Source organism: Hyperoodon ampullatus (assembly GCF_949752795.1).
Source record: "Hyperoodon ampullatus genome assembly, chromosome: 19".
Taxonomy (NCBI): domain Eukaryota; kingdom Metazoa; phylum Chordata; class Mammalia; order Artiodactyla; family Ziphiidae; genus Hyperoodon; species Hyperoodon ampullatus.
Window position 1 is genome coordinate 8,621,243 of NC_136932.1, and position 24,879 is coordinate 8,646,121.

A 24,879-nucleotide genomic window follows, 5' to 3' on the forward strand; every position below is an offset into this window, starting at 1 on the left:
ATAAATTTGTTAATAACAAATAGCAAAGAGAGGGGGCCTGGAGAATGTGTGTTGGGCCTTGATCTCTCCTCCAGGGACCTGAGCAGGCTGACACCCAGCAGATACAGACAGAACAACTGGTAAAAAGGACGGGTGCCTCCTGCAAGTGGGAGAGCATGTGTGGGTGCCACCACCCTCCTGAGGGCTGCGGGGAGGTGGGGCCGTGCCTGTCCAGTCTCCTCGGGTCACTCACTGGCCCTGCTGCCCACTGAGTGGTCGCCTGCCGAGGGCATGCTCGCCGCCCACTCCCAAAGAAACTCCTTTGCCCCTAATGAGCGTTCTGCTCCAGGCCCTCTCCCCTTCCCTGGGGCCCAGACAGTAGCTTCCTTCTGAGCTCCCTGATGGGTGTGTCCCTTTCCTTTTGTGACACATGGGCATGCCTCGTCCCCCACTGCCACTCTGGGTGGGGAGCTCCCCCGCCCCTTTTTGAGACCTCTGATAGCCTCACATGCTACTCACTCGAAGACCAATGCACCAGGTCCTAATGCCCTCATCACCATCTGCCCAGGACCTCACATCCAACTGTATGGAATTCCCCTCCCATTTCAACAACTTCACGTGACCTTGGACATCACATCTCTGCCAGGTCAAGCCCCAAGGTAACATCTCTCCACAGCCATGTCTCTGTTCTGGCCTCCAGGATATAAGTTGAGAGGAACCCAGGACGTCTGAGATCCGAGCCAAGACAGGTAGGTGCTGCTTGACATAAATTAGGCCCCTTGGTGGCTCCTCCACACGGGGACTGTTCAAACCTCCTTCCACTCCCTCCCTCTCAGCAGGTGACCTTGGCCCAGACTCAGCAGCCACTGCCTCGTCCTGCTCGGCCTCCCCCTTCAACATCTGACTCTCGAAGGATGCAGTGTCCTTCCTCCCCGCGCTCTCCAGCCCACCTCGCCAGCCTTGGCAGTTTCCTCCTCCAGCTCGCCACCTCTCCTCTCTGCCCAAACATTCCAGCCTGGAAAACACTTGCATTGGTTCAGCAGCTGAAAGAAAGCTCCCTCCTGTTCTCTGGCTACTTCCTGCGGTCTACAGCCACGGCCCGGCCGCCACGCCTGAACCTCCTTCCCTAGCCAACCTCTGTGTTGGCTCTGCCTGATGCACTCCACTGGGATCTTCCGTTCCAAGGTCACCGGATAACCTGATAATGACCAAAGTCAGGTTCCTTCTCTCTTTTTCCACCTTGTTGAAACCGGGCTCCCCCGCCTCTGCTGACTGCGCTTTAGCCTGGATCCCCTCCCTCCCCAGCCTCTGCCCTCTCTACCATGTGCACTGGTTCCCTGAGCGGCACAAGCCTCCAGCCCTCACTGCCTCCCCAGATGTGAGCCTGGGACCTTGTCCTCGCCTCCGAGCTCTGGTTCTTTCGGGCGAATTGGTAGCTCCACCCCTGACTCGCTTCTGAGTTCCAGTCTTCACCTGTGCCGGGTGGGAAGGCAGGAGATTGAGCCGCATTCAACACAAGTCCCTTTACTACTCTGGGCCTCGGTTTCCTCATCTTTAAGTGAGGGGGCTTGTTTGAGATGATTTCAAGGGTCCTTCCTCCGATAATAAAATACCATAACCTCCTAGGAATCCCTGCGTCCCTCCTGTCCTGCTGCCACCACAGAGGGACTCTGGTCCGAGCCTGGATCCCCTGCCCACTTCGTCATACGTCTCTCCTCTTTCCTCTGCCAGCCCCAAGGCCCTCCTGTGCGCTCTCCCTGCTGACAGTGCTCCCCTTAACCCACCCTGCCTCCCTGTCCTCTCCGCCGCCTCCTGCTCGGACCCCGTCCAGCCAGACCATCGCGGGCAATCCAGCCCCGCGTCCTCACTCTTGGGCCCTGACCTAGAATGACCCTTCAAAACAGCCGGAATGCCCACTCTTCAAGGCACAGCTTCCATATTTTCCACGAACCCTGCAGCCTTCAGGCCACGCAGGCCTGAGTTTAAATCCAGGTCCTGCCACTTTGTGACCTTGGGCAAACTCCTGAAAGTCAGTTTTCTTAATCTGAAAAATGGAAGTCATTGTCATTGCCACGTCACCAGGAAGTAAGAATTAAATCTTATGTCAGCAAGGTGCTTGGCACGTTGTAAACACTCAGCAAACTAACTTATTATTACATCCCCCCACCAACACACACACCTGCGAGGCCTCCCTTCTAGACATTTCACCAGAGATGAATTTCACTCCTCTCCCACCTCATGATGGCTCTCTGACCCACAGCCCCACCTCCAGTGTAAATTTGTGGATGAAGCTGCTAAGGGGCTCTGTGAGACACCCCATCCCTGGGCACCCCACTTTCCAACAGCCGGTTCCCCAGAACTCCAGGAGGATCCCTTGCATGGGACAGGAGGGGCAGTGGGGTGGGTGTACTGTTGGCCCCCTGGGGGCACGACTGCATTTGTGCACTGTGAACCTCTCAAAGGATGGGTGTCCCCAGGATTCTGGCACCCCAGGCACCTCCAACTCCTCCCTGAGGCGAGGCCTCAGAGCTTCAGAGATTAAAGGAGGGGGCCACCCAGACAACCAAGAGGGAGGAGCATGAGGCTTCCCTCGGAGGGATATTCAGGTGACAAGAACCGTCCTCTCCTGGTGGAAAGGACAGGGCACTGGGTGGGACCTGGGAGGAAGCAGAACGAACTTCTTATTCCACCCCCCAAGCCATAAAGGAGTCCCTTGGGTCCTGGACAACGGCCAGGAGCTGGTTTCCTCCTTGGCACTGCAAGGGCAACATGAACAGTGTGAGCCCAGGGTGAGTGAGCCCTTCTGTCACCAGGCACTGCTCTGAGCACCTGAGGCTCATCCACTCATTCATCTCCCCCGCAACACCGCGGGGAAGACTTTTTACCCCCCATTTCACAGATGAGGAAACCGAGGCTCAGAGAGGTTGCGGGACTTGCTCAAGGTCACACAGCGGTTAACCAGGATTGGGACCCCAGTGGGTTGCCTGGAGCCCTGAGTCCTACTCTTACCCACCTCACCACCCTGCCCCCTTGCCTGGCGTGGTCTCTGCTGCAGGCCTCGCAGACTAGGCAGGGGGCCTAGACTGCCTCTGTTGGCAGGAATCCCTGCCCACCATGCCGCCCCTGGGCGCGGGCAGCAGACACCCCTCCCTTACCTGCACCTGCTGCTGGGACTAGGTCTTGGTCCCACATAAGCCCAGCTTCGCCCCTGTGCAGGAAAATTTGAGGGGAAAATTGGCTGAAGGGCAGGAAGAATGTACAGGGAAGGCGGCCCCAGCCTCCTGATGGTAGGGGGGCTCCTGAGAGAGGCCTGGGGGTGGGGACCAGAGTCTAGCAGCTCCCCAGAGGGTGGCCCGAGGATGGCATCAAGACAGCAGTGGCCACCAACCTCTGATTTCTTCCACGTGGGGAAACAAGTGATGGGCAGAGGGTCCAAAGGAGCCCACCATAGCCGTGGGGTTAGGGTGGGCATTCCCCCAGGGAAACCAACCCCTGTTTGAGGGGGAGACACAGGCCCTGCCCTCAGGGGTCCCCATCTAAGGAGAAAACCATCCTTGCTATCAGGGGCCAAGTAGGATGGGGCGGCAATCCCTACTCTTGTGAAGTCCCGGTCTGAGGAGAGGCTGTCTACAGCCGCCCCCCGACGTCAGGCGGGAGGTTGTGTGAGGGAATTGAAGCAAGCCTCCTGCTTGGGAGTGATGTGCCGCTTGTAGCAGAGCTGCCACTGAGGACAAGATGGGGAGGAGGGGCCTTGGGCGGGGAGTGGAGTATGGTTGAGGGAAGGTCAAGCTGTCCAGCTGGGTCCGCTCAAAGCTGGGAACCCAGGGAGATAAGGGGCTGTTGGAGGCCAGTGGGCCCTACAATTGAGCTCCAGGGGAGCCGGCCCAGAAAGCCACGGGAGTCATGTCACTCAGGGCCAGCAAGATCTCCCCACCAGGAAGACCAAGGAACCAGGGCCACAGAAGTTGAAGGAATGTGCTTCAGCCTAGGAGGTCCGGGCCACCGATTGGGGTCTCTGTGTGGTCTTGGGCATGTTGCAGGTGGGGATCCAGACTCCCACAGGCCCAAAGCCCTCCATGGTGAAATGAAACCCCACCTATCCTGGGAGGCCCTGTAACATGGTGAGGGTAAGGTAGGACAGACTCACCCTGGTGGTGTCTGGGGTGCCAACCAAAGGGGTGGAGGACCAGATGGGCCCGTCCCTTCTAGGACCCAGATAGAAGGCAAAGGTGGGGATAGGGGTGGCCAGGGAGGAGGGGGACCCTGGAATATGGGAGGTACCTCTCACCGACCAGCTGTTTGACTTTGCGAGGCTCACGTAGCCTCTCGGAGCCTTAGTTTCCCCACCTGTAAAATGAGAAACACAGTCTCCCCCTCCTGGATAATTGTGGGCTTCCAGGGAATATCACACAGTAGGTCCTAATTCCTCAGAGCCCCTACACCCTGGAGGAGGTTTCCAAGATGTCTCCAGGATGAAGGAACCATTGACTCAGACTTGCTGAGCATCTGGGTCTGGAATGGCAGGTGGTTGGATGGGGGGGAGGGGGAGTCACCCTGTTCCCAGCATTGATGTCAGGGCCTCCTGGGAAATCGCCTTCTCACCTCTCCTGGGCCTAAAGTAGAGCTGGGGGGGCGCCTGTCACGAGCCAGAGGCAGCTCCCTCCCTGGCAGAGGCCCTGGGTCCCTGGGGAAGCAGAGGGCCCAGCAAGGGGATCCCTGCCTCCACTCCTGCTCCTCAGGGATCTGTGGTCTCCCAGTGTGGGTGCGAGGATGCTCTGGCTTGGGGCACAAAGTCAGGGTGAGGCCTCACCAGCGGTGCTCACGTCTTACCACACCTTAACCCATCACTGACTCTTAGGATCCCTAGCAGGGATCAGAGATCCCAAGTCCCCAGTGTGGGCACCCACCTTGCCCAGGAACCTGGGAGCTGAGCTGAGGGCACAGCTGGGGAGGTAGGTTGGGAGGCCAGATGGTCTATAGACAGGGCAACCCAGTTTGGCGAGAGAGGGGAGGCTGGGGCTGCAGAGGTATCTTCTGCTCAAAGATGTGGGCTGGCAAGGGAGGGACAGAAACTGGACGTGCTAACCTCGTGTAAATTACCTGGCGAGTTTGTATATTTAGGGGAAGGGGAAAGAATTGGGGTGTCCTGTGTGAGGGACTCAGCCCAGTGAGGGAAGCTCTCCCCCCCCCCCCGTGACAGCAATGCCTGAAGCCCTCCTGGAGGCAAGGGCATCATTCGCCCAGAGAAGGAGGCTGCTGGATGGGAAGGGGTCTGGCCCAAGCGTTTGAGAGGACCCAGCAGTGCCCTGCTCCACCGGGAGAGATCCCAGAGGCACTGAGTCGGGTTGGCCGCAAGAGCCCCTGCCCCTCGCGTCCATCCCTGGGGCCTCAGCCTTCCCAGCTCCAATAGCCTTCAGTGGAGCAGGGCTCTGGGGGCTGGGTCCAGGGAAGCCCTCTCCCGGGTACGAAGCCAGAGGGGTGACCCCAGGCGGGGCAGCCACGCCCCCGCACCTCGATCGCGCGGGTCCCCAGAAGAGCCGTCACCAGATCAGAGCCCGGGGATCCCTCAGTACCCTGCCTCCCTCCCCCTATGAATCGACGGGTCCTCGGAGCTCCCCAAGCAAGTGCAGCCGAGGAGGGGATCTCGAGGTGGACACCGCGGGCGCCCAGCCCTGCACCTGCCGAGGGGGCCGAGGAGGGCCGGGAAGGCTGGTCCCGGGCGGCGGCTCTTTTGTCCTCCCGTCGCGGCGGCCCCGGCCCAGCCTGGCTGGGGGTGGGGGTGGGAGGCCGCGGGGGGCGGGGGCGGGGGCGGGCCCTCGGCTCACGTGCTCGCCGCTCGGCTCTTAACCCGGCCCGCAGCCCCGCCGGGATGGCCGCGGCCGGAGCGCGCTGAGCCGGGCGTCCTCCCTGCTGCCGCCGCCGCCGCCGCCGCCGCCGCCGCCGCCGCCGCCGCCGCCGCCGCCGCCGCCGGCCCGCGCCCCGCTCCCGCCCCCCTCCCGACTGCCCGGCGCCCCCGCCCGCGGCTCCCGCATCCCGCGCCTCCCCGCCCTCCCTTCCTCCCGCCCGCGCCGCGCAGCTCGCCGCCGCAGCCCCCGGACCCGGAGGATTATGAGCGAGCCATGAGGCGTCTGCGGCGCTGGGCGTTCGTGGCGCTGCTGCTGCTGCTGCCGCTGCTCCCCTCGCCCGGTGAGTGACCCCCGCCCGGCCCGGCCTCGGCGCCCCCTCCCTGCCCCCGCCCCGGTTTTTGCGGCGGTTTCTGCTGCAGCCACATTTTCCTGCAGCGCTCGGGGTGACAGCAGGTCCAGAGCGCGGGAGGGCGTGTGGGGGGGAGGGAGGGTGCGTGCACCCACCTGTCCATATCTGCCCCCCACCGCGGCCAGCCCCCTGCCGCCGGCCGGCGGACTCTGCAGGTCTCTGAGGCTTTGGTGGGGGGGCAGTCGTGACGGTCGGGCTCTAGTGCAGCTCCTGGCCCCCTCCCCATCGGGTTCTTCCCTCTGCAGGGCAGCAGATCCTCCCACCCAGATCCCCCCAGGGTTCCAGGGGCCACATCAGAGTGGGGGATGGGCGTGCCGTACCCGCCCCATTCCCGTCTCTTGCCCCACGGTGGGCAACTGTCTTCAGCTATGGCCTTTTCTCCCCAGGTGTGGGGACTCGGGATCCCGCCAGAGCTCTGCGCTGGAGGGTCTCTCCCCCGTTGCGGGGCCCGGAAGCCCCGCAGGTCACAGAGCCCAGCCGTCTGGTGGGGGAGAGCTCCGGGGGAGAGGTCCGAAAGCAGCAGTTGGACACCAGGGTCCGCCAGGAGCCTCCTGGTGGCCCGGTGAGTGGGGCCGGCAGTGAAGCCAGGGGGCTGGAGCAGGCCTTAGAGCCCAGGGGAGACCACGGGACAGCCAGGGCTTGGGCGCCTGCCTCCCCAGCAGCCGCCTCCTGCAGCTTCCCCTTCTGTACAATGGGCTACCAAGGGGGTGCTGGAGCCCACTAGTGGGAGCACCCACCTGCCCCTCTCCAGGCCCCCTCCCATCAGAGTGGGGATCCTCTGTCCTCAGCGGACCCAGAAGGCCCAGGGCTCAGTCCAGCCTTGGTCAGCTTTCCGCCAGCCCCCTCTCCTGCCAAAGCCAGCCGTCCTACACCAGATGGGGCTTGGGGAGGGCAGTGAGAGGCAGGAAGAAGCAGCTAAGAGGCCAGTCAGGGGTTAGGGCTGCTGGGTGCCCGCCACAGCCACCCTCAGTGGGCTTTTTTGGGGACCAGCTTAGTGCTTGCTTCTGCCTCAGTTTCCCCCTGTGCCCTGATCGAATTGTTGTTCTCCTTTCCGGTCTTGCTGTGGGTGGGGCCTTGGGAAAATGTTTGAGGCCCCAGGCTCACTCACAAATGCCCACTCCACTCACCTGCTGCCCCTTTCAGCTGCCAGGCCCCTCCTGCCTCCCTGAGGAAGGTTGGGAATGAAGGAGATTAATTGCAATTAATAATTAATTAATATCATGTGAATAATAATCACCCAGATGGAATATTCATTCAGCATGCCTAGGCTCTCCAGGAGCTCGAAGCTGAAAGTTAGCCAGGCCAAGGGGTCGGCGAGGGCGGGACGGCAAAGGCCTGGCGGAAATAGGAGGAGGAGAGAGACTCAGAGGAGGGGTACGAGCAAGGTCTGGGAAGTTCTGGCAGCTGGGGGTGGTGGGAGGTAAATCGGGCCGGGCAGAGGGAGGAAGCAGGGAAACGGAGGCTAACGTTGCGGACATCTGTCAGACTGGCATCTGGCCCTGCCTAATGTACTTGGTTAAAAGCCCTTAGGGGGGGTGGAGGGGGCTCTGGCGTTGTGGGGGGGCGGGGGGGCGGGGGTACTCGGGGAAATGGAATGGAGCAGGAAGGCGGCATGCATAATAGATGGACCATCACTCAGGCAGTGCGGAGCGGGGGAGGGGGAGGTTAATGGTCCTGAGCGGGCAGGCCTGGTGAAGATGGGGAGGGGCTGGGGGAGGTGGGCTGGGAGGAGGGCAAGGCGGTGGAGGCTGCCTCTGGGGCCTGCCCAGGCTCCCTGGCAGGTGGTAGATGGGCAGTAGGGATGGTCCCAGGGCCAGGGATAGGGTGTCCCGGCTGGGTTTGGCCCTTAGTCTGACTTTCTTCCTTGGTGGCCCCCTACCTGTGAACTGTGCACCCCAAGCCTGTGTTGGCTGGGAGTTGACTGCCGTTCCTGGCTGCTGGGACTCTGACTGGTGTTTTAGGGGATGTGCAGATTGGAGGATGGGGTGGTGCCACAGTGGGGTCAGAGGACAGGGATGAGGGAAAGCCGGGGGGCCAGGGAAGGACGAAGAGTGGGTGCTCCTTCAGCTTAGTCCTTCCTGAAGAGGGAGAGTGGGGGCAGGAGTCTGAGGTATGGTGGTGCCTGTGACGGTGGGGAGATGGGGATGGGTGCGCTTGGACTGGATGGGTTGAGTATGCAGAGGATGGGGGAGTCTCTCTGGGTGTCGCTCTGCTGGGTGAGTGGGTGGCATGTGTGCATGTGTTACATGTGTGAGTGACCAAGTCTGAATAAGCCCAACCGGGTGTCTGGAGGGTGGGAGTGGAGCTTCTGTGGAGCCGTGGGGCAGTGGTCACGGTCGCTTCCAGTGGGGATCTCTCTGGGACTGAGCCTTCCCTGGGACCTCCCTGCAGCCTCCCAGTGAGGCTCACTCATTGTCCTGACTTGTCTGTACCCCAGTTTCCCCTGGGGTGGAATTCTTACAACTCCGTAAGGCAGGTGACTTTTGTCTGCCCATTTTGCAGATGAGCAAACTGCGGCTCAGAGAGGTTAAGTAACTTGCCCAAAGTCAATGAGATCTTAATCAGTGGGGTGATTTTCTCCAAGAGCAGGGCTGTTCCCACAGTGCTGTTCTGCCTCCAGGTAGTCTCTGGGTTTTGGCACGGGGTTGGGGGGGGCATTTCCCAACCCCCCTCCCCCACCCCAGCACAAGGTGGAGGAAGACCAAGGGAGACAGAAAGACATGTCCAGAATATTCCCACCTGACCGGAAGGAGGTCCCTCTAGCTCCCACTTGGCATTTCTCCCTGGAGCACTTCTGGCCTCAGAACCTCAGGGGCCGATGGTGGAGCCCGTGTGGCGTTGAGCCCAGTGTCCCAACAGGAAGTGTCCCACCCTGCCGCTGTGTGGTTTTGTCTGAAGTTCTTGCACGCATTTGGGATCTCAAGCCAAACAAGGTCTTGGGTCAGCAGCAAGATCTCCATCTGCTGTGGGTCATGTGACAAGTTTGGGGGCACATGCTGGCCGGCAGGGCTGGGATGGTGGGAACCAGGGTGCTCACCTGCTCTGGCCTTGGGCCGGCACCTTTCTGAGCCCGGATCCCTCAAATCAGGATGATGAGAACCTTGATCTCAGACCCACCCACTGCCAGGAGGTAGTGATGGGGAAAGACTCCTGGCTTTTGTGAGGGGGAGCCAGGGAGAGCGAAGCTGTCCAGGAAGGAGTTCGAAGTTAGAGAAATTACAATTTGCTGGGCCCTCAATGGGACAGGCACTGTTCTACCTTTCTATGTTATTAATTTATTTCATCCGCATCACAATTCCAGGAGGTGGGGCTATTATTATTCCCATTTCACAGATGGGGAAACAGGCACAGAGAGGTGAAGTAACTACCCCAGGTCACTCAGCACTTAAGCAGCATGGTCAAGATTGATTTTCAGGGCAGCCCTCTTAGCCAGTGCATACCGGCCCCTCGCTCAAGGGTACAGCAAAGAGAGGCCCAGGGGACTCTGCCCTCTTTGCCACGGCTCTCAACATCTCACTTCTGTCCAGTTTGGAAACAGGCTAGGCCTGAGGCCGAGAGGTCGGGGAGCTTCTCGAAGTGTAGAAACCCGGGATCACAGGGAGCCTGCAGCTGGGTGTGAGGCGGAGGAACAAGCAGGCCCACAGTGTACAGTTGGGCTGGTTGTTCACTGCACAAGGGTGCCCGGGCCAGTGGGCTGAATGAATCGGAGGACTCAGGCTGCATGTGTTCTGAAGGGACCCTTTTTCTAATCCACACAAAGCGGCTGTGCAGGTTGTGCCTCCCCCTGAAAAACCCAGCCTCCTTCGGAACCAAGGAGAGGGCAGGATGTGAGTTAGTGAACGGGGGCGTGGAGGGTCCCAGGCCCAGGAGTCAGCTGGCAGAGGGGGCCTCAGTCACTGGGTTGAGCTCCCGTGAGAGCTGCCCAGACCAGCATGTGCCACCTGAAAGCCCTTAACCGAGGGCGTGTGCTGTGGTGTTTGCGTTTTCTTGCTGAGGAGGAGTCGGGGGCAGTTAGGTAAGGCTCAGTCCCCAGCCCCTTGCAAGATGGCAGTCACGGGCAGGAAGCCACAGGGTCTGTGCCTGGAGCCCTAGTACCCGACCTGAGCCAAGGTCACAGCTCTGCCCTGGGATCAGAGGCAGGAGGGGGTTCCTGGGAGGGGGCCGGTGGCTGGAAGGATTTGTGCTGGGCCCAGCTTGCTCCAGGGTGGGCCCTGAACCAGCCCTGCCATGAGGTTGGGCAGAGGGAGAGTTCATGCAGGAAGCTCAGCTTCCATTTGAAAGACTGTACCTGTGGCTTTGGCGCGGGACAGCCTCCGTGGGTCCTGGGTCCCCTGCTTCCGACCGAGTGACCCGGGCAAGCCTTCTGAACCCCACCTTCCCCATCCGTGAGATGGGGGTAACAGTAGTCTCCACTTCGCCCAGGCTGCTGCGAGGATTAGAGGAGATGATGGGTGTCAGGTGTCCTGCCTGGGATCCAGCAAGAGCAGATGTTCAGCATCCAGCCTCCTGAGTGTCCCGGGCCGGGTGTGGCATGAGGGCTGGGTGTCAGGAACAGGAGCCAGGGCATTTGGGGTTACCTGTCAGACTCCGTGCAGGGCTGGGGGAGGGGCAACGCGGCAGGAGTCTTGAGTCCTGGGGAGTCTTGAGTCCTCCCCAGCCAGACTCCAGCCTGTGGGCTTGGCCTCACCCAAGCACCCCTCCTGGCTGCCTGGAGGGACCCAGCTGCCCAGAGTCTGTCCCCAGAGAGACTAATGACCCTGTAAGGAGTCACTCTGTCCTCAAGCATTTAGGTCAAATCCCATCATCATCGGAAGCTGGTCCAACTGTTCTCACTATCTGGGACTCCCGCTGTCCTGCCGAAAAGTGGAGGCTCAGAAGTGGAGGCTCTGCGCACCTTGGGGGACCAGGGCTGGGAAGGCGGAGATTTCTCCCAGGTGGGGCTCCTGCCTCTCTGGCTCCTCCCCCTCTGCCACCACCAGCCCAGGCGGTTTCTCCAGTGCCTCAGAGCCCTGTTCAGCTGGAACATTTACACTTCCTTTTTCATATATTATTATTATTACTAATCCTTGTGAGAATAACACATTAAAAAGGGCTTTCATGTAGTCCTCATGACAACATCGTTTTACCAGTGGGGAAACTGAGGCTCAGCGAGGGTAAGCAGCTCACTCGTGCCTTCTGATGCCTTTCCTTCAACAGAAGTGTTGAGCCCCTGGGCAAGGAAAAAGGTGGGGGTAGCCCGAACCCCAGGGGACTATAGGCCACCCCTGTGAAAAATTGAATCAGTGACCAAAGAAATCGATGTGCCCGAGGTCCCAGGGATAGAGAGGGACCAAAGCCCTGCCAGGTGGGGTGGGTGGGTGGGTGCATGCCCTGTGGTCGCAGACGAGGGTGAGGAGAAGGTCCTGGGAGGAGATGGAGGCTTGGGAGGAGGGATTCAGGGTAACTGTTTGAGGGGTAGCGCCTGCATGTTCGAACTTTCTGGGGTGTTTGGGAACCCGGAAGATCTTTAGGCTTCCCCTTCCCGAGACCGGGATTCTGTAGGTCTGAGGTGGAGGCCTGGCATCTGTATTTGTGATTCTGGGACTTCACTCGTATCTGGTGGGGGGCAAGCAGGTGCCTGGAGAGTGGACCAGCTGGCGACAGGGGAGGGTGAGGTCACCGCAGCCAGGTGGTCACAGCGGCCATGAGAGACAGGAACTCCGGCCCGAGGGTGAGCCTTGACCCAGCTCCTCCCCAGCGTGGCCCTGGGCCAGTCACCTCCAAGTGTCCCTCCCTGGCATTTATAAAATGAGCACCAGGCTGCCCGGGCAGGTTGAGATCGAGTGAGCCTGAGCACCTGAGAGCCAGTGGCCGGGGAGCAAGAGGCGAGCACGGGGCACAGGGTGGAGGCCCGGTCGGCCGGTCCCCAGCAGCGCTGAGCTGGGCGCAAAGGAGGGCAGCAGTCGGGGACGGAAGGGGCTCCCGAGGGAGGGACCGAGGGATAACGAGAGAGGTCAGGGACGGGTCCGGCAGGAAGCAGGCCAGGAGCAGTTTGGCTTTGATAGAACATGGGCTGAAAGCTTGGCTGGGAGTGTGTGGGTTAGTGGGGGGAGGTTAAGACTCTGGTGCCAGCAGGAACCCCCCTACCCAGGCGCCTGGGGTACAGAGGTCCTGGGGACTGAGGTGGCTTTGCCTGATCTTTCTCTTCCTGCAGACAGGGGGTGTCCCCCCCAGCCCCCCTGCATCGGGCCAGGTTAGGCAAACGTGCCCCATTGTCTACTTTCCCTCCTCCTCTTCCCATAATGGCCTTTGGTGGCTCCCCCAACCCCTCCTGGGCTTGCCTCCCAGTCCCAGCAGCTGCCCTTGCACTGCCCCAGGATCCTACCTGGCCTGAACCCTGTGTCCTGCTGGGGAAGAGGGCCTCCCAGCCCCACAGTTAGGCCTTGCCAGGTAAGGAGAGGGATGAGGCCTCGGCAGGCTGCAGGAAGTGGTGGGGACAAAGGCCACCTGGTGTCTGCTCCCGCATCGGCCCGGTCTTTACCCTGAGTTGGGGTCAGCTTGGTCTGCAGAGAATGGGGAGGCCAGATGGGTTAGCTCGCTGACCTTCTGAGTGGGGGAGATTCTGCAAGCACCAGGGTCGGCTCTTCCAGAATCCTCCAGGCCCAGGACAACCTCTACCACACGAGGCAACCTTGCAGCCTTGCATCTGGGCTCATCTTACCATTTTCAGTGGGAAAATCTGAGGCTCAGAGAAGTTGCTGGATTATCCCTGAGGCTACCAACTTTAGAGAGTGGAATCAAGGCAAGGGGCCTGGACAGGCTGCTCTCCTGGGTGGCCAGCATAGGGGCCGGGATAGAGGCTTGTCAGTGGGGGCCAGAAAGAACAAGCAGGAACAGACCTGAGGGCAAGAGAGGGCAGAGGTGGTCCAGGCAGGGATGGGCGGGGAAGGCAGAGATAGTCCAAGTCCAGGAGGGGAGAGGGAGGGCAGGGATGGTCCAGACCAAGGTGGGGAGAGGGAAGCAGTGACTCCTTGTCCTTGACTTTCTATTTCAAATCTGGTCGACGCTCTAGGGGCTCAGGATGGAGCTTGGAGCCTCGGTCAGCCTGGGGTGGGGTGAGTCAGTGTCCTTGGGGCTCAGAGGGCTGCCTACCTCACCCTGACTCCCAGGGCCTCTCATGGACACTGGGCCGTTTCCATCTTACCTCACCTTTGCGGGGAGAAGGCCCTAGAAGCTGATTCCCTAGGCTTGAATCCCAGCTCTACCACTTCTTAGCCTTACGACCATGGGCATGTTAGTTAGCCTCTCTGTGCCTCAGTTTCCCCATATGTTAGATGAGGGTAACATTAGTATCTATCCCATTGGGCTGTAGTGAAGATCAAATACGACGATACTTGTAAAGTATTTAGAACAGTGCCTGGCACATACAAGCGCTCATGAAGATTAGAAATCTAGGTGGCTGATCAGGAAGCCGACTAGCACCAGGCTATGGAATTCTGTGACATCGGGGCTCCCCTCCGTCTTGTAACCTGCCCCCCCCGAAAGAACGGCAGCCAACAAACTTCCTCACATCTGTACAGCCCAGTGGTGGGCCCCTCATCTGGGGATCTGGAGTTCAGTCTTCTTAAACGGACGGGGGTGAGCAGAAGGCTCCAGCCCCTCTCGGGCCCTTCCCGTGCTTTGAGATCTTCTGTGAGACCTGAGGCTGGGGCTGGGGACGTGGGAGCCGAGAAGGCTGACGTCTCCTCAGCCCAGACTCTCCTGCCCCTTCTTCTCTTGGGGTCGCTTTCCCTCCAGGCACACTAGCACCAGGTCTGGAATCCGCACCGGCTACAGTAGCTGGGCACCCAGGCCTGGGAGGGCAGCCATCTTGCTCAGGCCTGGTACGTTGCCATGACAACCTGGAGCCTCCCAGCCCCACTGCAAAGGCCCCTCTGAAAAATTTATCAGGAAAACTTCCGTGTTTAAAAATTAACCGTGGGATTGAAATATCAAAGATGAGCTGCTTTGGGCGAGGCAGAGGGCAGTGGACTTGCGGGTAGAGGAGCCACGTGCTTTCCCCCTGACAGGATGGCATTTGCCCATCATCCCACCTTCCAGGGGCCCTGCGATCAGTTCTAACCCATTCCACCCCTGTCTGCAGCGTACGAGGCCTCCTCCATAAGTTGAGGCTAGGGCCAAGGTAGGGGGACAGGAAGGGAGGGGCCTGCTTCAGCAGGGCCCTGGGGTCACACTGCACCCCATCTCCTGTTTGCCTCTTTCCCGTAATACTTCTCGGGGCCTCCCTTTAGTTCGCCTGGGGGTGAGCGTGGCCCTGCCAGCAGCAGGGAGGGCCTGGCGTGAGGCAGTGGGCAGGCTGAGCTGCCCCTACCCATCCCTACCGTAGCCTGGCCCCAGGGAGGCACCTACACCAGAGAGGGTGGGCTGGCACCCAGAGAGCCGGGAGGCCTGTGCCCCGGGATGCATGCTCCTGCCCCTTCCCCCAGGAAAGGAACAGGGTCTTGGAGGAAGACGAGCTTGGAGGAAAGCATCTTCCCCCAGATCAATGGTACCCACAGCTGCTGGGCCTGGGCCCTCCCCTCCCCAGGGCCACTCCCCTTACTGGGGTTTCGCCAGTCCCCCCAGTTCCCACCTGCAGGCCTCCCCAGGTGGACTCCCCTTCTGCCTTCCCCCCTTTCTCCCAGCCTGTCCACCTGGCCCAGGTGAGTTTCGTCATCCCAGCCTTCAACTCAAACTTCACTCTGGACCTGGAGCTGAACCAGTGAGTGTGGCCTTGAGTCTGGGGGGAGGGCCGCAGGCGGGCGGGCAAGGCACGGCCCGGGCTTGGCTGGCTGGGGCAGGGCACCTGGATCTGAGCTGTGGTGGGGCCCAAACAGGACCCAGCCCCACTGTGACCCGCTCCTTCCTCCCGCCCACTCTGTCTGTTCCAGCCACCTTCTCTCTTCGCAATATGTGGAGCGCCACTTCAGCCGGGAGGGGCCGACCCAGCACAGCACCGTGAGTGCCTTTGGAAGGGGATGGGGAGGCGGGATGAGGGCACAGGTGGCCGGTGGAGATGGGGTTGGGCCTGGCCCCTCCAGGATTGGAGTCGGGGTGGCCTGTCGAGTGGCATGGAGCCCTCAGCTCCCCTCGTCCAGCTCCAGAGGGCTGACCCCCAGCCAGCCTGTCTGCCAGCATGGAGACGTTCCAGGACCCCCACTGCTCCATGCCCAGAATCTTCTGGCAGGGGGCGGTTGGGGGAATGCCCCTCTTGCTCAGCACCAAGGCCCTGGGAATTCCGGGCTGCCTGGGACCCCAGGGTCCCAGCCCTGAAGGCCCAGGGGTGCAAGCAAAGATGAATGGGTGTCTGTAAATAGCCTCGGCCCTCCCCCTCCAGACTGTTCAGTAACTGGAGCACAAGTAATTCTGCAGGAAGCCGAGGGGAGGGGGTGCTTGTCCCCTCTGACCTGTGAGCCTGGCCAGGAGGACACACGCGGCTCACATTTCCTCCGCCACAGACCACGCGTCCAGGGGTGGTCCACAGAGGCTGTGGCGTCTGTGAACACACGTTGTGTGAAATGGTGTGTGTGTGTTGGGGGTGAGTCCATAGCTTTCATCTGATTAAGTGAGCTGATCCATGGTAAGTGCTTAGAATGGTGCCTGGCACCCAGTAGGTGCTATATGAACGTCAGCTATTCTTCTCAAATGAGTCTGTGATCCCTGTACCAGCCCCAACTCATGGTTAAGAGCCACTGATGTGCCCCAAAGTCCTCACGTTGTAGGTGAGGTAAAGCAGGCCCAGAGAGGGCTAGGAACTTGACCAAGGTGAAACAGCAAATTAGGAGCATAGCCAGAGCAGAGCCTGGCTCCAGATCCCCAGGTGTATCCAGGGACCGCAGCCCTGCACACGGGGCAGCTTCAGGGGCCCTCACCCGTCCTCCTGCCTTCATGCGGGGAAGGGAGCATGTCCACTCACGCTCTCTGCTCCCCCAGGGGGCTGGAGACCACTGCTACTACCAGGGGAGGCTCCGAGGGAACCCGCACTCCTTTGCTGCCCTCTCCACCTGCCAGGGGCTGCAGTGAGTATGGGGAGGGGCTGGGAGGCCGGGATGAGCCTCCAGCCCTGGGGACAGTGGGGAGCTGCGTCTCTCTCGCTGCAGCGGGGTCTTCTCTGACGGGAACTTCACCTACATCATGGAGCCCCACGAGGTGGCCAGGCCTCGGGAAACTCTCCAGGTGAGCCCCTCCCTGGCCCCTCTGACAGCCCTGCCACGCTTGTCCCGATGGCTGTCACTGCAGTGGCTGTTGCTGCCTCTTCCTCCTCCTGCCTTGGTAACCTCAGCCTCACTGCCCTCCCCTGTGCCCCCAGCTCCAATGTCCCCTCTGTCCCCCAAGTAACCTCCCATCGGGCTCCAGTGTCCTTTGCCCCTGTCTCTCAGGGTGCCCCCAGGTCTTGACCCCGGAATCTGAGCATCTGGGAGATCAGATCCGACATGGGAGCTCTGGCCAGTTCTGGGTCACCCTGGGGTGGGGTGGGGGGAAGGGCTGGAGATGTTCCCCCGCAATCGGGCTCAGCGCAGATCTGGTCGGCCTCCCCAAGAACGAATTTCCCCTCATTGCAGGGACCCCTTCCCCACCACATTTACCGGACCCCCCTCCTCCCAGCCCCCCTCGGATGCAGGGAACCAGGTAAGGGAGGGAAAGTGGGGCTGGGGAGGGGGCCGACTGTGCCCCCCTCACGGGCACCCTCCCCCCAGGCTGCCTGTTTGCTGACCCTGCCCATTCTGCTTCTCCGAACCGACCAAGGCTGAGAAAGAAAAGGCAGGTACGGGGGCCCGCACAGACCCCCTGCTGCAGAGACCTCGGGCTGTGGCCCGGAGCAGGAGGACACCCCCATCCATAGCCGGGGCAAAGGAGGGCTCAGACTGATGTGGCTGGAAGCCAGGGAACCACCTCTGGCAGGAAGCGCCCACCCTAGGCCCTACCACTAGTGTCTAGGCAAACCGAGGCTGCCTGCCCTGGTACCAAGGCTGGATGGGACCCACACCAGTGGGGAGCTGCCACTGTCTCTGGCTGGAGTCCAGCCCCCCCCTTGAGTCTGTCTGTGGCTTGGCTACGATGCCAGGCATGGAGGGGACTGATTCCAAGTGCCCACCTCCCCGCCAGGTCCGCCGGGGCCACCCTACAGTGCACAGTGAGACCAAGTATGTGGAGCTGATTGTGATCAACGACCACCAGCTGGTACAGTCCCAGGCTGGGAGTGACGTTGGGAGGAGGGGCTGGAAGCAGACTGGCCCTCCGCCCACTGTCTTCTCTCCCAGTTTGAGCAGATGCGACAGTCGGTGGTGCTCACCAGCAACTTCGCCAAGTCCGTGGTGAACCTGGCAGATGTGGTGAGCAGCCCTCCCTTCCCTTCCCTCTCCTCCCACCCCCCACGCCACCGCACGCATCCTCAGGGTGAGCTCTCAAGGGCACCGTCAGCCTCTGACCCCCACTTCCTGGAGGGACACATTGAGACCCTCCTCCAGCCCTGTTCCCCCACACCCACTCCCACCCTCCAGCCCCCTCCTCATCTTCCCCCCTCCTGGCCCAGATGTACAAGGAACAGCTCAATACCCGCATCGTGCTGGTTGCCATGGAAACGTGGGCAGATGGGGACAAGATCCAGGTGCAGGATGACCTCCTGGAGACCCTGGCCCGGCTCATGGTCTACCGGCGGGAGGGCCTGCCTGAGCCCAGTGATGCCACCCACCTTTTCTCGTGAGTCCCCCACCCCATGAACCCTGCCAGCCTCTGCTGGTGGCTGCGGTGCACAGGGTTACTGAACATGGCTCTGGGCCAGGCACGCTTGCAGGGTGTGAGGACTGGGCTCCCCTTGTACCTACTCCCAGCCATTTGCAACAGTGGCTGGGCGTCTTCCCCTGCATCTTAGGCTCAGGCCCCTTTTCCCCACCACCGGTGGTCTTCCTCTGCCCATAACCTCCCCTTCGTCCCCTCTTCCCCTTTCAAATGGTCCCAGCATCCCTTCCTCAGGGCATCCCTTCCAATGCCCTGGTAGGGAAAAAAAATCTGATAAAAAGTCCTTGCAGTTAGAGATGATCTATTAGGAATCCCTCATTTGGCTTAAGGGCAAATGAATCCAAAGAAGGGAAGGGGATTGCCTCAGGTCACACAGACTGACACGGAGGGGGGGCTCACCTGTCTCCCCATCGGAGCCCAGGGGAGCCACCACGGGGAAGGCAGTGGGTTCTCCTGACAAGCCTCTCCCTTCCAGGGGCAGAACTTTCCAGAGCACCAGCAGTGGCGCTGCCTACGTGGGGGGCATCTGCTCGCTGTCCAGGGGTGGGGGTGTGAACGAGGTGAGCAGTGTGGGGGGCGTGGCTGGGGTGCGGGGTGGGAAGGAGAGGGGCTGCGAAGGGCATGAGCCCCGGGCCTTTGGGAGGGATGAAGACATCTTTGTGCTCCATCTTCCTCACCCCAAGTATGACAACATGGGGGCCATGGCGGTGACCTTGGCCCAGACGCTGGGGCAGAACCTGGGCATGATGTGGAATAAACACCGGAGCTCGGCAGGTATCAGTGAAGACCCTCGCACCCCGCCCAGACCCACACTCGAGAGATGAAGAGGGTGTCCACGGGAGGGGGGCGGTTCTTCACCCTCCCTTATATTCACCTGGCTCACCTCTCAGGGGACTGCAAATGTCCGGACAGCTGGCTGGGTTGCATCATGGAGGACACTGGGTGAGTTCTTGGGGACAAAACGGGGGAGGATCTTGGGCAAAGGGAGTCCTAGAGCGAGCACTGGGTGACATGCTGGACCCGGTGGCTTCAAGAGACCCAGCTCTCTCTCGGGACCACTCAGAATTCCAGGAAGCGCAGCTGTCTGTGGAGGCTATAGGGAGACGCACATTCCCCAGCCGGACGCCCAAATTGTTCAGGCTTGTAGTGCGCACTGTTGCCACTGGGCGCCGCCAAAGCCTCACTTGGAGGCACCTTCCCTCCTTGGCGCACAAACCTCCGACTCCCGGAGTCCTGAGGTTTCGGGGAGAAGCCAGGAGCGGCGTCCCCTGCCCACTCCCCCTTGATGGGCAGGCGGGAGGATTCTCATGCAGTGTCCAGGCACATAGATCTTCATCCTTCTCGAGATGGTGACCGAGTCCGCCGGTGCACCCCATACCTGTCTTGAGAAGGGGCGAGACAGTGGGCTGCCGGGGACTTAGCGGCACGGTCCCCTCATCCCTACCTAGGTTCTACCTACCCCGCAAGTTCTCGCGCTGCAGCATCGACGAGTATAACCAGTTTCTGCAGGAGGGCGGCGGGAGCTGCCTCTTCAACAAGCCCCTCAAGGTACCAGCCCCAGGGCTGGGAACGTGGGAGCGGGGCTTGGGCAGGGTCCCGGCCAGACTCCCGACACCCCTTCCCCGTCCAGCTCCTGGACCCGCCTGAGTGCGGGAACGGCTTCGTGGAGGCCGGGGAGGAGTGCGACTGCGGCTCGGTGCAGGTGCGAGACTGGTGCTGGTGCCAGGTGGAGGGCGGGGAACGCAGGGGTGAGTGCGAGGGAGGGTCCGGGTGGGGTGGGTCAGGGCTCGCCCTCTCCCTGCGTCCCTCAGGAGTGCAGCCGCGCGGGCGGGAACTGTTGCAAGAAATGCACCCTGACTCACGACGCCATGTGCAGCGACGGGCTGTGCTGTCGCCGCTGCAAGGTGAGGGGGACCCGCCGCTGGGACGGGAAGGAGCGGGGACCGGGAGGGACTGGGCTGCGGACGTCCAGATAGGGGGCGGGACTTAAGGAGGAGGAGCCGCTGGAGGCAAACCTGTAGGGGCGGGGCTTGACGCGAAGAAAGCGCCAATGGGGAGGGAGGAGCTGGGCGTGCTGCCCTCTCCGTTCTGTTGAAGGCGGAGCTACGGGGAGTGGGGCGAAGCACCTGCTGAGAAGTAGCGGGGTGGGCGGAGCCGTGAACGGACCTGGGGGCGGTGCTGAGTGGGCAGGGAGCGGGCGGGGGCCGGGCCGAGGAGGAGGGAAGACGAGGGGTCGGTGGTTCTTGTTTGAGCCCCGCAATGCATCCCTTCCCTAGTACGAGCCGCGGGGTGTGTCCTGTCGAGAGGCCGTGAACGAATGCGACATCGCGGAGACCTGCACCGGGGACTCGAGCCAGGTCCGTCCGTCCCGGCCGCCCTGCGGAGTCCCGAGCGAGGCAACCACTATCCCTATCCGTTTGGCTCTGCTGGGTGACTGTTCTGCGCGCCCCTCCTCTCCGCTGCTGTAGTCGCCGCCGCTGATCAGCCTCAGTTTCTCATCTGAGAAAGGAGTTCTTCATGCCTTCTGGCTTTGCTCCTCCAATCGTTAAACCAGTATTTCTAGTCTAGCTGGTGTTCCCAGGGCCTGGCGCAGTGCCTGGTGTCTACTAGGGATCACAGGGGATAATAATATTATTTAACCTCTAAGTCCTTATTACATACCAGGCATTCAGTCCTCCCAGCCCTGTGAAGGAGGTGCAGGAAACTGAGGGAGACTGGAGAAGCTATGGCACCTGCCAGTCCACGTGGTCTGAGTTCCCTCCTCTTGTCCTTGACCTGGAGGAGCCCTGTGACCTGAGCCCCCACCTGGTGGGCCTTTGGCACCCCTTTATTCTTCCCTGGGGCTGACCTCAGCTCCCAGTCCTGGGTCAGCTCTACTCAGTCCAGCCCCTTTCTCCGCAGTGTCCCCCCAACCTGCACAAGCTGGATGGTTACTACTGTGATCACGAACAGGTATGATGGGGTGGAGGTTCCACCCCCTCTGGGTCTCTGGCTCAGTGCAGTCTCTTGTCCTCAGTGTCTGTGTCCCTTGTCTCCTGTCTGTCCCTCAGGGCCGCTGCTACGGAGGTCGCTGCAAAACCCGGGACCGGCAGTGCCAGGCCCTTTGGGGCCATGGTGAGTCTTTGGCTGGAGATGGGAGCGGGGACTGTGGAGTACCTGGAATTGAGAGGCTGGAGCGGGGGCAGGCTCTGGCTGAGATGCCTTCCACCAGATGTGCGGCTCCCCAGGATCTCAGGGGCCCAGCTGGACTTGGGGTCAGGCCAGTGTTGGAGGTGCAGGCCTGAGGTCCCAGGTGGGCTCTGGAGTGGGTGGGGTGATGCCTGGCGTCATCTCCCTACAGCGGCTGCTGATCGCTTCTGTTACGAGAAGCTGAACGTGGAGGGAACAGAACGTGGGAACTGTGGGCGCAAGGGGTCAGGCTGGGTCCAGTGCAATAAACAGTGAGTAGTCAGAGCTCCTGGTTGGGCTTCCCCAGTTTTGGGGCTGGGGCTCTGGGGCTGGGCAGGGTTTTTTCAGAGATGGGGCGGGCTATGAGTCCCAGTGGGAGACGATGTGAAAAATCAGGGGATGGGGAGAGGGCAGATACGAAGTCAGTTGTTGGGTCTGAGGTCAGACTTGGGGTCCACTGTCTCCACACTACCCCAACAGGGACGTGCTCTGTGGCTTCCTCCTCTGTGTCAACATTTCTGGAGCTCCTCGGCTGGGGGACTTAGGGGGAGACATCAGCAGCGTCACTTTCTACCACCAGGGCAAGGAGCTGGACTGCAGGTGTGGGCTGGGGCCATGGCTGGGGAAGGGGAGGTTGCAGCCGTGATGGGGTCGGGGGCAAGGGCAGAGGTCGGCTGTGCTGTTTCCCCAGGGGTGGCCATGTGCAGCTGTCCGATGGTTCAGACCTGAGCTACGTAGAGGACGGCACAGCCTGCGGGCCCAACATGCTGTGCCTGGACCATCGCTGCCTGCCAGCCTCTGCCTTCAACTTCAGCACCTGCCCTGGCAGCGGGGAGCACCGGATCTGCTCCCACCACGGGGTGGGTGCCTGGAGGTCAGGGGTCAGGGGAAGGGCTTACAAGCGGGGACAGGGCCCTGCTCACCTCTACTGGCCCCACCCCACCTCTAGGTCTGTAGCAATGAAGGGAAATGCATCTGTCAGCCAGACTGGACGGGCAAGGACTGCAGTATCCACAACCCCCTGCCCACGTCTCTGCCCACAGGGGAGACGGAGAGATACAAGGGTGAGGCTGGAGCTGGCCAGGGTGGGGCTCCATCTGTCCTGGCCTCCGTGACTGTCCCTGCCAACTGAGCCCTGCCCTCCTCCCTAGGTCCCAGCGGCACCAACATCATCATCGGCTCCATCGCCGGGGCTGTCCTGGTTGCAGCCATCGTCCTGGGCGGCACGGGCTGGGGATTTAAGTAAGACACACACACGGCCCCTGCACCCCCTGGCATCCTCTGGGGTTATCAGAACCCCAGGCTGTTGGAGTTGAGGGGGCCTCCCTGAGAGGTTAGCCAAACCGGAGCTCGCCTATCACAATCCAAGCCAGCCCACAGCGTCTTGTCTGAACATTTAAAAAAATTGGTTGCTCACATTTAAAAAACCAGGAGATTTTACATTAAGAATCCTGATTTCCAGCTTCTCTTGAAACGTGAGAAGATGGGGGCCCCCTGTGTTTCAGTGCATCCCAGCCTGGCCACAGAGTGGAGCTGAGCAGGGGGCTGCCCGAGTCCTCAGGCCCCAGGCCCCACCCAGCCTATGGTACTCTGTGGGCACCCGTGTCTGAGGCCCTCGAGCTGGTCTGACCCCTGAGTGTACAGAGGAGGACCTGAGGCCCAGGGTCATGCGGTGAGTTAGTTGCAGTCAGGACTCAAACCCAGGACCCAAGTTCAGTAGGTATTCCTGGTAGCTCTCCCTGGGCCTGTCATTAGCATCTAGGTCCGGGAACCCCTGGCCCATCTCTGAGGCAAAGGGTCTCCCGGGAGCCAGAAGGCCCCTCCCTGGGAGAAGAAGGTCACAGATGGCTCCTTTTCCTTTCTCTGCCTGTCCTCTCCTTGGATCCTGAAGAAACATCCGCCGAGGAAGGTATGACCCGACCCAGCAGGGGGCAGTGTGACGCCGGCCACGCCATCCCTCCCGCTGTCCCTGTCTCCTCCATCTCATTCGTCACCTCGCATTCTGTGGATGGGGAGCTGGGGCTGGTTCCTCCACCCTTGCTGTCACTGCTGTCACTACAGGGGTGGGAGAACCCCACTCCAGGAAGAGTCCTCAACCTGCCCCTTCCTCCAGTCCACCCACCCCCTCAGGCCTTGGTCGTTCAACTCCTGCCCCTCCTATGGCCAGACCACCTCTGGCCCCGTGGACCCTGGAGCTGTGCCCCCGCCCACACAGGCCCCAACCCCTGGGAAGGGAGCCTACCTCTGCGTCCCATCTGTTTTGTCTTTCATGTCACCACTGTCTGACCTCCCGCCAGATCCCCTCCCTGGCCAGCCTGTGACTTGCCGTCTCCAGGGCCCAGCACTGACCTCCCGGGGCCCGGCTCGCGGGCTCTCCTTCTGGGCCCTGCCTTATATCCTCTCCTGATGCCCCCTCTCCATTCCAGGTCTGGAGGAGCCTAAGTGCCCTCCCCCTCCCTCCGAGCCTGGCGTCCACCATCTCGGCCCTGAACCAGGAGTCTGCCCCGCCCAGCCACGGAGGGAGGCATCATGCAAATGTCTTCCGGGCTCAGCCCTTCAACCCCTGGCCCTACAGGGGCTTGGGGCCGGGTTGTGGCCCTGCCCTCACACCGCCAGGGTGGACCAGGCCTGGAGGGCATTTCCCCCATGGTCCCCCACCCCACCTCATGCAGCTTTGGCCTTGCACACCAACTCTCCCTGTGTGAATGTACCTTCCATCATCACAGATTGCCACAGCTCAAGTTGGGCGGGGGGAGGGCTAGAGGGGTGCCCCAGTGGGGCAGGCAGCCACCAGTGGGCATGGCCTGGGATGGCCCCTCCTCAAAACCAGGCAGCTGGGACCAGGCAGGGTTTAAGCTCTCTGGGACCTAGGGGGAGAGGGCTGACATCTACATTTTTTCTTTTTTTTTTTAACTGAATCTCAACTGATGAATGTAACTTTGGGGGTGCTGGGGCCAGGGCAGCTGTGGGGGTGTTTTGACATTTGCAGGAAGGACTGGAGGAGCTGAGGTCTGACCATCCCCCCCGTCCCTCCCCCGGGATGGTCACACCTGGAATCTTCTCACTGAACACAGACGTCCCCAAGCCAGGCAGGGGCCTGGCATCGCTGCTTGCCCCCTCCGCCCAGCCCTGCTGAGCTTAGAGAGAAGTATGAGTGCTGATTCAAACCAAAGCTGCCTGTTCCGTGCCCAAGGCCTAGGTTATGGGTACGGCAACCACATGTCCCAGGTTGTCTTCAATTCCAAAACAACCGTCCTGCTGTCCCTGCCAGGACACACGTATTGGGGGGACGGTCCTAGAAAATACAGTCCCTAAAATAACATGGCACCTTCCCCCTTTCAAGAAGGGTGATTCTGACTCAGGGTTTAGGTGCCCCCTGGCGTGGCCTGGAGGTTCCAGGCTGGGCCATCTTCCCAGGGAGCGCTCTCCCAAGGAGGGAAGGCCAGGGGTGGCCCAGTGCCTGGAGGGTTAGGGGCTCTGCCTGTGATGTGCAAGAGGAAGTAGGAAGAGGCAAGTCTCATGTTTGATCCTCAGCTTCTAGAAAAGTCCTCAAGTCCCTGTCAAACCCATTCTGCTCCTTAACCCCACTCCAGGGCAGAGTAGTAAGTTTACAGTCGTTTTCCCCATTAGTCCTCTGATCCCCGCTGCAGCTGAGCCCAAGACCGAGGCTGGCAGAATTCCTCAGTCCCCCCACAAACACAGTCCTGCCCAGGGCCTTTC

General features: G+C 61.2%; 1 protein-coding gene across 1 annotated transcript; it reads left to right on the top strand.

Annotated features, from left to right (window-relative positions):
- Positions 1-5,699: 5,699 nt before the first annotated feature.
- ADAM11 (ADAM metallopeptidase domain 11) lies at positions 5,700-23,099 on the top strand (the record flags this gene model as incomplete). The annotated part of the gene is made up of 26 exons (XM_079724478.1): positions 5,700-6,165; positions 6,621-6,796; positions 14,898-14,974; positions 15,144-15,210; positions 16,186-16,271; positions 16,353-16,428; positions 16,815-16,881; positions 16,950-17,017; positions 17,359-17,433; positions 17,514-17,585; positions 17,786-17,952; positions 18,467-18,551; positions 18,675-18,765; positions 18,882-18,933; positions 19,440-19,539; positions 19,622-19,693; positions 19,803-19,895; positions 20,268-20,348; positions 20,893-20,943; positions 21,042-21,105; positions 21,332-21,431; positions 21,640-21,759; positions 21,851-22,019; positions 22,109-22,223; positions 22,311-22,401; positions 23,051-23,099. Exons 1-26 carry the CDS (start codon positions 6,099-6,101, stop codon positions 23,097-23,099), a joined length of 2,331 nt encoding a protein of 776 aa, XP_079580604.1. The 5' UTR covers positions 5,700-6,098.
- Between the last annotated feature and the right edge of the window lie 1,780 nt (positions 23,100-24,879).